This window comes from Neofelis nebulosa, chromosome 1 (genome assembly GCF_028018385.1).
Source record: "Neofelis nebulosa isolate mNeoNeb1 chromosome 1, mNeoNeb1.pri, whole genome shotgun sequence".
NCBI classification, from domain to species: Eukaryota; Metazoa; Chordata; class Mammalia; order Carnivora; family Felidae; genus Neofelis; species Neofelis nebulosa.
Genome location: NC_080782.1, coordinates 124,645,612 through 124,656,176, shown reverse-complemented (window position 1 = coordinate 124,656,176; position 10,565 = coordinate 124,645,612). Strand labels below are relative to the sequence as shown.

Below are 10,565 nucleotides of genomic sequence, written 5' to 3'. Positions count from 1 at the left end.
TGCAGTTGCCGAGTATTTTTACTTCCCAAGTATCTCCACATTTACTCTTCCAATTTACCTACCAAGTAGCTACCAAGGGCCAGGTAGGGATCATTCTTCCCTTAATACACAGGGAAATCTAAGTTCGGAGAATGTAGAAGACTTGATCAGACTCCCCTAAGACTTGTCTCTGGTTTTCACCCAGAATGATCTCTACTCAAAAGATTGTGTTCATTTTTTCTTACATCTAGACTGTATAATATGAGGAGCAGAAAAGATAGTGAAGGCCAAATAGTCCAGCCACCTTGTTTTAAAAGTAAGAAAACAGGCTGGGAAATGGGGAGTGATTGTGCCAAGTCAAGTTGCAAGTGTGTTTGCACAGCCCAGCCTGGATTTCCTGCACTCAAGAGCCAGTTTTTATGACCTCCAATGTGTTGGGCCCGGTGTGCCAAACAGGAACTATAGACGTGAGTAGATTTCAAGCCTTGCCCTAGAAGATTTTAGAGTCCAATAGATTTTTCAGTCCACTTGAATTGTTGCAATGAAACAGAGTGAAACGTTTTCTTCTAGGCTTTCTCTCTCATATCAGTTTGCAGAGTCTAAATCCAGAAGAAAATAGCATATTGTTGCTTCTCTTTGTTTTGTGAATTGCCAGCTAGCAGATATTTAGAAAGTTAACCACTCAGAGGCACCTGGGTGACTCAGTCAGGTAAGAGGGTAAGTGTCCAGCTCTTGATAACTGCTCAGGTTGTGATCTCACAATCGAGCCCCACACCGGGCTCTGTGCTGAGCAGAGCCTGCTTGGGCTTCTCTTTCTCCCACTTTCTCTTTGCCTCCCCTGTGCATGCACATGCTCTCTCTCTTTCTCTCAAAATAAATAAATAAACTTGAAAAGAAAGTTAACCACTCTGTTCAGACATACACAGATGAGTCTTCCATTGAATTTCCCTAGCCAAGATACATTTCCAAACCAGGACATGGTAGAGGTTACTAAGGAAATAGGTAACTGCTTCCTCTTCCTCCTTCCCTTTAAAAGACTTTACAGTGTTTGTTACCCTTTATTTTATTTCTAGGACACAAAGATAATAGGGTAAAGTGGGTGCATTTTGGCTTATGAAGTCACAGACCTATCCTAGTTGCAAACCTCACCCATGTTATTCCCACAGCTTAGGACCGATGTAAGGCATGTCTACCCTGGGGCAGGCAGAGGACATTTGCCCTCATATTATTCAGCTCTCACTACTGGAGTTTCCTAGTCAGAATGCACTGTGCCTCTCATGTTCTCGCCCTCCAGGTTCAAAACTTCTTTCCTGGTAATGATTGGTCACTGCTTACAGCTCCCTTTCTCTCCCCTGTATTGAAGTGATTAGTTAGTCACCTCATTCCTACTTAATAATCCAGGTGAACTGTGAGGGACAGCTGGTTGGCTCAGTGGATAGAGTACATGACTCTTAATCTCAGGGTCATGAGTCTGAGCCCCACGTTGAGTGTGGGGTCTACTTAAAATAAAAATAAAAATTAAAAAATAATAATAATAATCCAGATAAATGGAGGTGGACCTTAGAAAATGTTCTGTCCACTGCCCAGGTTTCTCAAAGAGCTCCTTACAGGGGCAGAAACTTGGATACATGCCTTGCCTAGGAAAAGAGGCCCCAAAGCTGCTAGAACCCTGTTAACAAACACACATGAGAGCATAGACCTTCAAAGAAATTAGACTGCAGGCCAGAAAATAACTTTAATGCAAAGTAGCAAGGACCACTCCACTTCGTCATTTTCCTTGCTCTTGCTATACAGACTCCTCCTTCCTGTGACTGCGAGCAGGTGGGAGGAGCAGGCTATGTTTCTAGAATGGCTGCCCATATGGGAGTCTCTCCTATTGGTAGCTTGCTCCTAGATCTGGAGGAATGCTAGCATCCTTTAGATCTTGAAGTGTGAAATAATAAAATAATTTATGTGTGATTCATTGCCTCTACCAATCCCATCGCCTTCCTCTTTATGGTCACAGGGCAGCTGCGTCATCTTTGGACCCATGAAGACCCAACGTTGCTTCTATAGAACCTGCAAAATAAATAGAATATGAAAAAGGGGGACCTTGTCGGGAGTGGCAGCCTAGGGAAGAGGAGAGAGGAGCCTGGGTCTTTGAGAGTATCTCCTTTCTGGCTAAGGAACTAGAGCCTGAGGGTAAGAGAAGGAGGAGAAGGGAGGAAAGAACCAGGAAAAATGTACCTTCTCTGCTGTGGGGCATCCTTTGCTGTTATTCATGTTGATATTCTTCATGGAGATCAGGGTGATGCTGTCTTTCTCCCCATTGGCTGTAGAGCAGCTAGGGGTAAGAAAGAACATGGGTTGTAAGTGGGGGAGCAGGAGGGCAATGTGGTGGTCAAAGAACTGTGGGGTCAAGCATTGGAACTTTGAACATTGTTTCTATAAACCTCTATTTTGGTGGTGGAACATGATGAAATGGGAGTGTGCTTTGAAGCCCAAAACACCTGTATATAAATCTTAGTTTTGGGGGTGCCTGGGTGGCTCAGTCAGTTAAGCATCTGGCTTTTGATTTCAGCTCATGTCATGATCTCACAGTTTGTGAGTTCAAGCCCCACATCGGGCTCCTCGCTGACAGCACGGAGCCTGCCTGGGATTGTCTCCCTCTCTCTCTGCCCCTCCCCTGCTCTGCTCTCTCTTTCTCTCTTCCTTTCTCTCTCTCAAAATAAATAAATAAACTTAAGCAAAATCTTAGTTTTTCTACTTGCAACTTGTATGATCTTGACCAAGTTACAAATTCTTCAAGTCTCAATGTTTTTAAACATACAAAACACAGTATATCCTCTTTGAAGAATCGCTGTAAGGATTTGAGATAATATTATAAAATATCTACCAGAGTGCCTGGCCCATATAAGGTGTTCAGTAAGTGGCTCCTTAAATAAAGTGTTTTCTAATTTATTTATTTATTTTTAGATGTTTATTTACTTTTGAGAGAGAGAGAGAAAGCACAAGCAGGGGAGGGGCAGAGAGAGAGAGAGAGAGAGAGAGAGAGAGAGAGAGAGAGAGAGAGAGGAAGACACATAATCTAAAGTAGGCTCCAGGCTCTGAGCTGTCAGCAGAGAGCCCAACTCAGGGCCCAAACCCATGAATCGTGAGATTATGATGTGAGCTGAAGTTGCATGCTTAACCGACTGAGCCACTCAGGCACCCCCTAAGTGCTTTCTTATTTGAATAGGTTTGTTAGAATCTGAATTCCTATACTTTTCCTGAGGGGGTTATAGAGACATAGCCCTGGGGCTGAAGAGTTCCAGTTCATCTCTTGTCACCTGATTGTTTTATTTTAGGGTTGCCCCTGTCCTGCCCGCCCCTAGCCCTGGCCTCAGTGCAAGCTGTCAAGATTCCATGCGTGCTTATGCGTGTGTGTAAGAAGAAGTCAGGAAGTATCAGTTCTCTCTCAGAATGGGGGACTGAGAGGTCAAATGAATGATTCCTCCCTTCCATCTCTGACAGTCTTACCTTTCAGATAATCCTGAACTCCCAGGTTTCTGGGGATCTGTAAAAAATCCGAAGGCACAGATTGGGAGTCACATGCTGCAACCCAGAAGACCAGCCTATCCTTCAAAGCCCACCCAAGTGGATTACCCTCCCATTTCATTAGGGATGCCTATGTGCCATTCTTTTCCTCTACTACAGGCTCAGTGTCCATCCCAAAATGTACCTCTGGGTCCCTCAGCTGAGGGGAAAGTGGGGCCCTGAGTGGCAGGGCATGTACCTTCAGACTCCTTGTTCTTCCGACACTTAAACCTTAGACTGACCACACTCACTAGGATGATCACCACAACCACCAGGATGACAATGAAGCTGATAACACCTGAACAGGGAAAAGGACAGGGTAAAGGAGAGTCAGAGGAGGGGTCAGAAGGGGGTGATAGGAGTACAAATCCCCTTCCCGGCTAAGTGCTGTGTAGGTAGGCTCTGAGAGAAAAGTGAATTCCCCTTCTCTGCCTAACGAATGAGCTCTCAGCCAGCTGATCCTGGCCAGAGTGAGCCCCACAGCCTGGCCTCAGCCTCCCATAAGAACTTGGAACTCAACAGAGCCCCAAAGAGCTGCCTGGAGGGAGGGCCAGGGGAGGCTCTTTCCCACCAGGGCCTTCTTCATCAGCCAAACCCTCCTAGAACAAACAGGTGAGATTTAAATTTGTGTATCTAGATCCAGAGTCCAAGTCAGTACATGGACTGCCACTCTCCGCACCTTCTCCTCCCTCTTACCAAATGCGGCCACAGTGAGCACCGTCTCTGATGTGGGGGTGGGTAAGATGGTCGAGTCATCTCTTGTCCTCAGGCTCATGGTGGTTGATGTGGGAATAACATCTTGAGAAGTGTCTAAAATGGAGTGGGGATGGGTGTATCAGCGAAGGGACTGGCATAGCCTACCAGAGAGAGAGTTAGCTCCCCTCCCACTTCCCCAGGTAAAGAATTGCAGGAACAGGTCATGCCTTCCCAAAAAGACTTCCTCCTTGCTACTCAGACTAGTTCTCAAGGAGGATGGAGGTCAGAACTGGGTGATGTGGGTTCGGGTGAATTGCACTGCTGGTTGCTCATGTTACTAGTTCCAGGGGACTCTAGGCTTCCCCTGTTATTCTTTTCCCACCATACCCTCAAGGCCCATTTATGTTCCAGAGACAGGAAGCCAAAATGGGCAAGATAGAGCCATCTGTGTTTTGCCAAAGGTTGAAGTGGGAGGAAAAAGCACACTAGATATTTATCCCTACGCACTAATGTAACAAATCGGGCAAAGGGCACAAGTTTTTGGCCCTCTTAAAAGGTAGTATGATCACCCATATCTTCCCCCTTGTCAACTCCTTTTTTTTAAAGATTTTATTTTATTTTTATTTTTAATGTTTTATTTTTGAGAGAGAGAGAGAGAGAGAGAGAGAGAGAGAGAGTGCATGCACATGAGTGGGGGAGGGGCAGAGAGAGAGAGGTGGACAAAGGATCCAAAGGTGGCTCTGCGCTAACAGCAGTTAGCCCAATGCAGGGCTCAAACTCACAAACCATGAGATCATGACCTGAGCTGAAGTCGGACTCCCAACTGACTGAGCCACCCAGGCGCCTCTGAAAGATTTTATTTTTAAATAATCTCTGTACCCAATGTGGGGTTTAAACTCATAACCCTGACATCAAGAGTCAGAAGCTCCACCAGTGGAGCCAGCCAGGTGCCCCCTGTCTTCCACTCATTGTACTGCAGGTCTGATAGCTATTCCATTTCCTTATCCACACCCTGACTGCCAAATAAATTTATGAGTGTAAAATAATCCCAGAGCCAAGGGTTAGGATGACAGAAAGGGTCAGAATGCTCTTCACTGAGAGCGTGGACAGGACATACTGCTACTGCTTGGGACACCTGGGTCCATGCCATGACACAGCAGGGCCAGGATGGAGGCGTCCACTCTCTCCCAGCTCTTCCTCCACACTGTGGTGTGAACCCAGAAGCATGTAGCCCATGTCCAATCTCTTCTGCCTCCCTTTCCATCATTTTGAGTTCTACCCATCTCTTTCCCCTCCATGGCTTTATCAGTCCTGAGTCCAGGCTCCTTTTATCTTCATTGTGATCAGGTCCAAGGCTCTGTCTCTACTTCCCACCAAACCTCTCTCATTCCCAAACCAGGCTGCCACTGATGTGGACCCTGGCCCAGAGATGCCTCCTCGAGGGACAGAACCTGGGCCTCCTGAAGAGGGGGAGAAGGACCCCAACCAGTCATGACCCAGTGCTTTTCACCCCCAGCCCCAAGTACTCACCAAGTCCTGATGTGTACTTCTGTGGCTGGGACTGAGTCAGGCCCAACAGGGACTGGGAGTGACCATCCACGGTGCTCGTGCTCTGTGTCCTGGGTTTACTGGCTGCATCGAAGACCTGCGAGGCCTTCTCCAGAGCTGCCGTAGATAAGGAAGCATTTGTGGACCTGCTCAGGGCCTTGGCCAGCGTGTACACAGGGGGCCCTCTTTAGTCCAAAATTCTCATTTTCTTTACTGCTTTCAATTCCAGAAGAAGCCATCCTCTCTTCTACCTTGGCCTTTACCTGTACAGTTCCCACTGCCTGGAATATACCTTAGCATTGTCTACCTCACAGTCTTCCTCTGGTTAACTCTCTCTTGGGTGTTAGCTTCTGAGGACACTGTAGCATGTCTTTCCTGGCTCCCAAGGAATGGTTGGGTGAGGCTCCCAACCTGGCTCCCAAGGAAAGGCTTCCAAGGTTGATATTTGTCCGGGCTCTTGCAGCACCTTTTTTTTTTTTTTTTTAATGTTTTATTTATTTTTGAAGGAGAGAGAGACAGAGTGTGAGTGGGGGAGGGGCAGAGAGAGAGGGAGACACAGAATCTGAAGCAGGCTCTGGGCTCTGAGCTGTCAGCACAGAGCCTGATGAAGGGCTGGAACTCATGAACTGTGAGACTATGACCTGAGCTGAAGTCGGACTCTTAACCGACTGAGCCATTCAGGTGCCCTTCTTGCAGCACCTTCTCCTTCTGCTCATCACAGCCCTTCCTATCCTGCTTTGTGGTTGTCAACATGAGATCCTGTTTACTTGTCTGCTCCTCTACTAGTCTGATCCCTCACTGGGCCCTCCCTGGAGGGCATCTGGATCTGAGCGGCAGAGTACCTGAGGTCTCAGTGCTGGCCAGAGGGCTTGGGCTGCTGGGCTCTGAGGAAGGGCTGTCTCCTGAAAGGACAGAGGCAGTGGGAGGTGGAGGGGGGCAGGTTTGGTGACACCACACTCCCTCACCTATTTAAGAACCCTTGAGTTCCAAGCAGGTCTGAAGGGCTGGGCAGGGGGTCAGGCAGGGGGGAAGGACTGGCCCCTCGGCAGCCACACTTACTCACCTGTGTTGGAAGAAAGTGGCTCTGTGGTCAGACTTTGACTGCTGAAGCCTCCTGAAACAAATCATCTGAGGCTGAGGGTCGCTGCCTCCTATTGCTCTGTCTCCCTCTCTTCTTCCCTGTAACTGGAGTTTTCTAGTCTTTCTCCTTGCCGCACCCCTGACCCCCATCCATTCATTTCCCTCCTCTTTCAAGGCACATGTGACTAGGCCATGCTCAAATACATCCAGAGATGAACTCAGCCTTGGATGTCCCGAGAGCCCTGGCCCCAGCTCTAATCACCTGAGATCTGTGCTCCTCTCGCCCTTCCTAAGCTGCCAGGCCTAAATGCCAGAGCAGGCCCTTTGAGCTTGGTCTTACCCTGAAGGCTAGATGTCTGTATTGTCATGGGTTGGGAATGGTGGCCTGCAAGAGAAAGCAAAAAACACTTTGACTAGCTTGGTGAGTCTCTTGCCCAGTGCAGAGCCCACAGAAGAACCCAGGCTTTCCAAGCCTCCCATGCTGGAAGGCAGACACACTTGGCAGAGGGCTGAAGAATGTGGCTCTGGCTCACAGTGCTGGCTTCCTCTAACCACGACTCAATAGCACCATCACCACCACCTTGTGGTTCAGTGTCCCAGAGTCCTTTCCATCTCTTTAATCCCGTGTGGGTTTTATACCAACCTGACATGAGGTCAGGTGAAGGTTATTTCAAACTAGTGATTTGTCCAAGGACAGAGGGCCAGTGGCCTGCTACATCTAGAAAAGGACCTAGGACTCCAGGTCTGTAGGCTGACGTTCCTGCTACGCTACCATTTAGCCAAACATTTTCCCCGTGTATACTGTCATCCTGGTCCTGCCCCAAGGGAAGGGGATGGAAAGATGGGGTGAATAAAATGAGGCTAGGGACTGGGGTAGGTATCTCCAGCTGGAGGTAGGGGTCCACACAGCAAGAGGACCAGGTCCTCCAGCTGGAGGTAGGGGTCCACACAGCAAGTAAGTTCTGAGGTATAGATAGGAGCCAGGGAAGCTCTGAACAAGCAGCCAATTTTACCCTCACAGGCAGAGGCTACTTCAGAAATGGCCATTGTTGGCCAAACCCAGGAAGAAGCTAGTTACCAGGAGGCTCCTGTCGGAAGCCATCATCGGCTTTTTTTTTTTTAATGTACATGTGTATGTCTGTGGGCCTCCGTGTAGATGTGTATGTGTGCTTGTGTGCCCATATGTGCGTCCCCTTTGTGTGTGGGACCTGAGAGGTCAAGTTGTGTTTGCTCATTTTCCACAGTGAAATCATTCTTGAAACCTGTGAACAATGTGAAAGGAAAACAACGTGGGGAAGTGGAGCCGCCCAGCTGGGTTCCCGTCCCTCTGCTCCTGCTGGGACTGTAGCCTCTGGCCTGGCCCTCAGGCTCCCAGGCCCCTCATCCACAGGGAAGCTCCATGCCTGGGCCTGGGTGAACAGATGCAGCTGGGGGCCAGGGCCCGCACAGCCTGTGGCGGCTTGCTGAACTGTTTATTTTCCTTAGCCACTGCCTCCCTCCATGGGGCTATCACTCGGACAGTGTGGAATTAATCATTTCCAAGCCCAAGCTTGCCCAAACCCTGACTGTATTTTTCCAGGGCACCAGTCTCTGGTAGCCCCACCTGCTCACTGGGTGGGGTGTCAGAGGGGTATTAAAACTCGTAGGTGTCCGAGGCTAGAGAGAACTCTTCCCAGCTGAAAATGACCCTGGAAGAACCCTTTCAAGTCACATCTTAAAAACACCTATCAGTTACTGATCAAGCATATCTAAGGTACCATCTAAGTCCTATAAAGTTATAACATTAGCTTTTAGTGGGTGGGCACTGTGCAGTGCCTTCCCGCATAGCTGGAAGCAAAACTAGCATCTTGGAAGGAGTTCCAAAGTGACAAGCTCCAAGTTCCAGTAGCCTGTGTTCTCTGTCTTCTGGCCCTGACCCCCTACCAGAACTTTCCATCACCAATAGATTCCTCTGTGTGAAGAGGAACTTCAGGCACATCTGTTTCTACAGGCCATGGTGCCTCTGACCACTGGGCAGAATAACCCCGGCCACATAAATTTCTTATTTTCCCGTATCCCCTCCCTAATCCCTACCTGCTTCACGACCTTCTAGCCTCTTCTTCCTCCCCCTCCACCATCCTCCTCCCCTGTTTTCCTCAGCAGCATAATGTAATAGTTGAAAATCACAGCTTTTGAGTCTGACAGGTTTGAGTTCAAGTCCTGATTCTACCACATACTGTCTGACCAGGTTCTCAGTCTTCTCTTCTTTAACGTGCAAATGAATTTCATACCTCAAAAGTGGTTGTTAGGACAAGAAAACTCAAATGCTAGACTTTTTAAATTTTTGCCCCATTCTTTCCAACCCTCCAAGTCTCTGTGGATCCAAGTCAGGTCACCTTGTGGACCTGAATATCCTCAAAAGGATTCTTCAAGGGAGGCAGTGGGTATGCTGTGATCTTGGGATGAGAGATAAGGAAACTCAGGAGGCAAGTGTGGTTTATGTAGAGTTTACACAGGGCATTCTCAGCCCTGCCACCTGCCATTTGCCTGGGACAGTGCCCCCTCATGAATCTTGCCTTTTAATCTCCTCGTCTGCCATTTCTGCAGTTGCTACAATAAGCCTGGTGCCCCTGCCCCAGATCAAGCGTGGGACTCTGCCCACCCCCAGGGTGGGGTGGGGGGCAATCAGAGTTTTACCCCCAGCCCATGGGCTTCCAGAGAAAGGTCTGACCTTTCCAGGAGACAGAGTACCAGAACTCAGTCCCCCCTCACCCCCCACCAAGAAAGGGCCATCCTCTCTCCCCATCCAAGGACTTTGCACTCTTTTCTGCTACTCTGAGGGCAGACTCCTAAGTCTTCAACAGAGGCCTCATGGAGAGTGAGGTGGGGGTGGGGAAGGGATGACCAAAGGGAAGTTGCTGCCCTGTGAGTCAGAATCTCCTGGATTTCTCATGGTTCCCAGCAACTGCTCCTTAACTAGAACACCCCTTATGAGCTGCTTTACCATTCGTCAGCTAGCAGAATCCAGTCTCAGAGGTATTTCCATTCATCTCCTCTGGAGGTCATCTCATCCAGCCCCCTGGCCGAGGATGTTGTATACATCCTCTTTGGCAAATAGTTCTTTGTATCTATCCTGCATCCCTCTTGCTGTGATTTGAGCTTAAAGTCAACATTTGGAATTCCCAGGTTGTTACTCCTCATGTGAAAGAAGAAAAAGGATTCCCTGTAAAGCCCAAGGTGCAGACAGTTTTGTGCTAGAACACTCTGGAAGGAGCTTTCCGGCCTCAGTCTCACATCAAGACAGTCAATTCCCACATTTCAGGAGGCCAGACTCTATGGGGGCCCCAGTTCACCCTGGAAATTTTCCCACAAAAGGATTTAACCACATGTCTACTTTACCTTTGCCTGGTAATGACCCCCCCCCCCCCCAATTCAACTCGTTCGTTCCCTTCATGAGAAGCGTCTGGAATTTCCCTTGGGCACAGGCCTAAATGGAGAGCATGTGAGGTATACATTGTGAAGGAGGGACAGTCACCCGGGACTGCCAACCGCTGGAGGGGAACTGCTGAAGCGGAGTGGCAAATGCCTCTTACCTTGGAGTAGGAGGAAGCCGAGGATCACCCAGCATAGCTGCATTGCTCCAACGGTCCCCATGTCAGCTGGGTCTGTGGCGGGCAGGCAGCCGCTCCACGGTGGCTCTGTCCATAGTGGAAAAGAGAGAGGGAGTG

The 10,565-nt window shown here is 48.8% G+C and overlaps 1 protein-coding gene across 4 annotated transcripts; it reads right to left on the bottom strand.

Annotated features, from left to right (window-relative positions):
* Nucleotides 1-1,689: 1,689 nt before the first annotated feature.
* Nucleotides 1,690-10,565, bottom strand: ECSCR (endothelial cell surface expressed chemotaxis and apoptosis regulator). 4 transcript variants are annotated; one of them, XM_058735157.1, is made up of 10 exons: nucleotides 10,431-10,564; nucleotides 7,199-7,243; nucleotides 6,842-6,892; nucleotides 6,621-6,680; nucleotides 5,761-5,895; nucleotides 4,231-4,344; nucleotides 3,734-3,832; nucleotides 3,478-3,514; nucleotides 2,206-2,302; nucleotides 1,690-2,037 (listed from the first exon to the last, which is right to left on the bottom strand). In XM_058735157.1, the coding sequence occupies exons 1-10, from the start codon at nucleotides 10,489-10,491 to the stop codon at nucleotides 2,029-2,031; spliced, it is 708 nt and encodes a 235-aa protein (XP_058591140.1). In that variant the 5' UTR covers nucleotides 10,492-10,564; the 3' UTR covers nucleotides 1,690-2,028. The 4 variants fall into 4 exon arrangements, with proteins under 4 accessions (XP_058591140.1, XP_058591148.1, XP_058591157.1 ...); XM_058735165.1 differs by lacking the exon at nucleotides 7,199-7,243 and having other exon boundaries at nucleotides 10,431-10,565; XM_058735174.1 differs by lacking the exon at nucleotides 6,621-6,680.

Excerpts from the sequence above, each read along its gene's own strand:
- ECSCR (XM_058735157.1), bottom strand. The coding sequence starts at position 10,491 with ATGGGGACCGTTGGAGCAATGCAGCTATGCTGGGTGATCCTCGGCTTC. Across the intron at positions 6,893-7,198 it reads ACAGACATCTAGCCTTCAGG|GAGGCTTCAGCAGTCAAAGT; the intron begins GTAAGACCAAGC and ends GATTTGTTTCAG. Across the intron at positions 5,896-6,620 it reads GGCCAGCACTGAGACCTCAG|CTCTGGAGAAGGCCTCGCAG; the intron begins GTACTCTGCCGC and ends TATCTACGGCAG.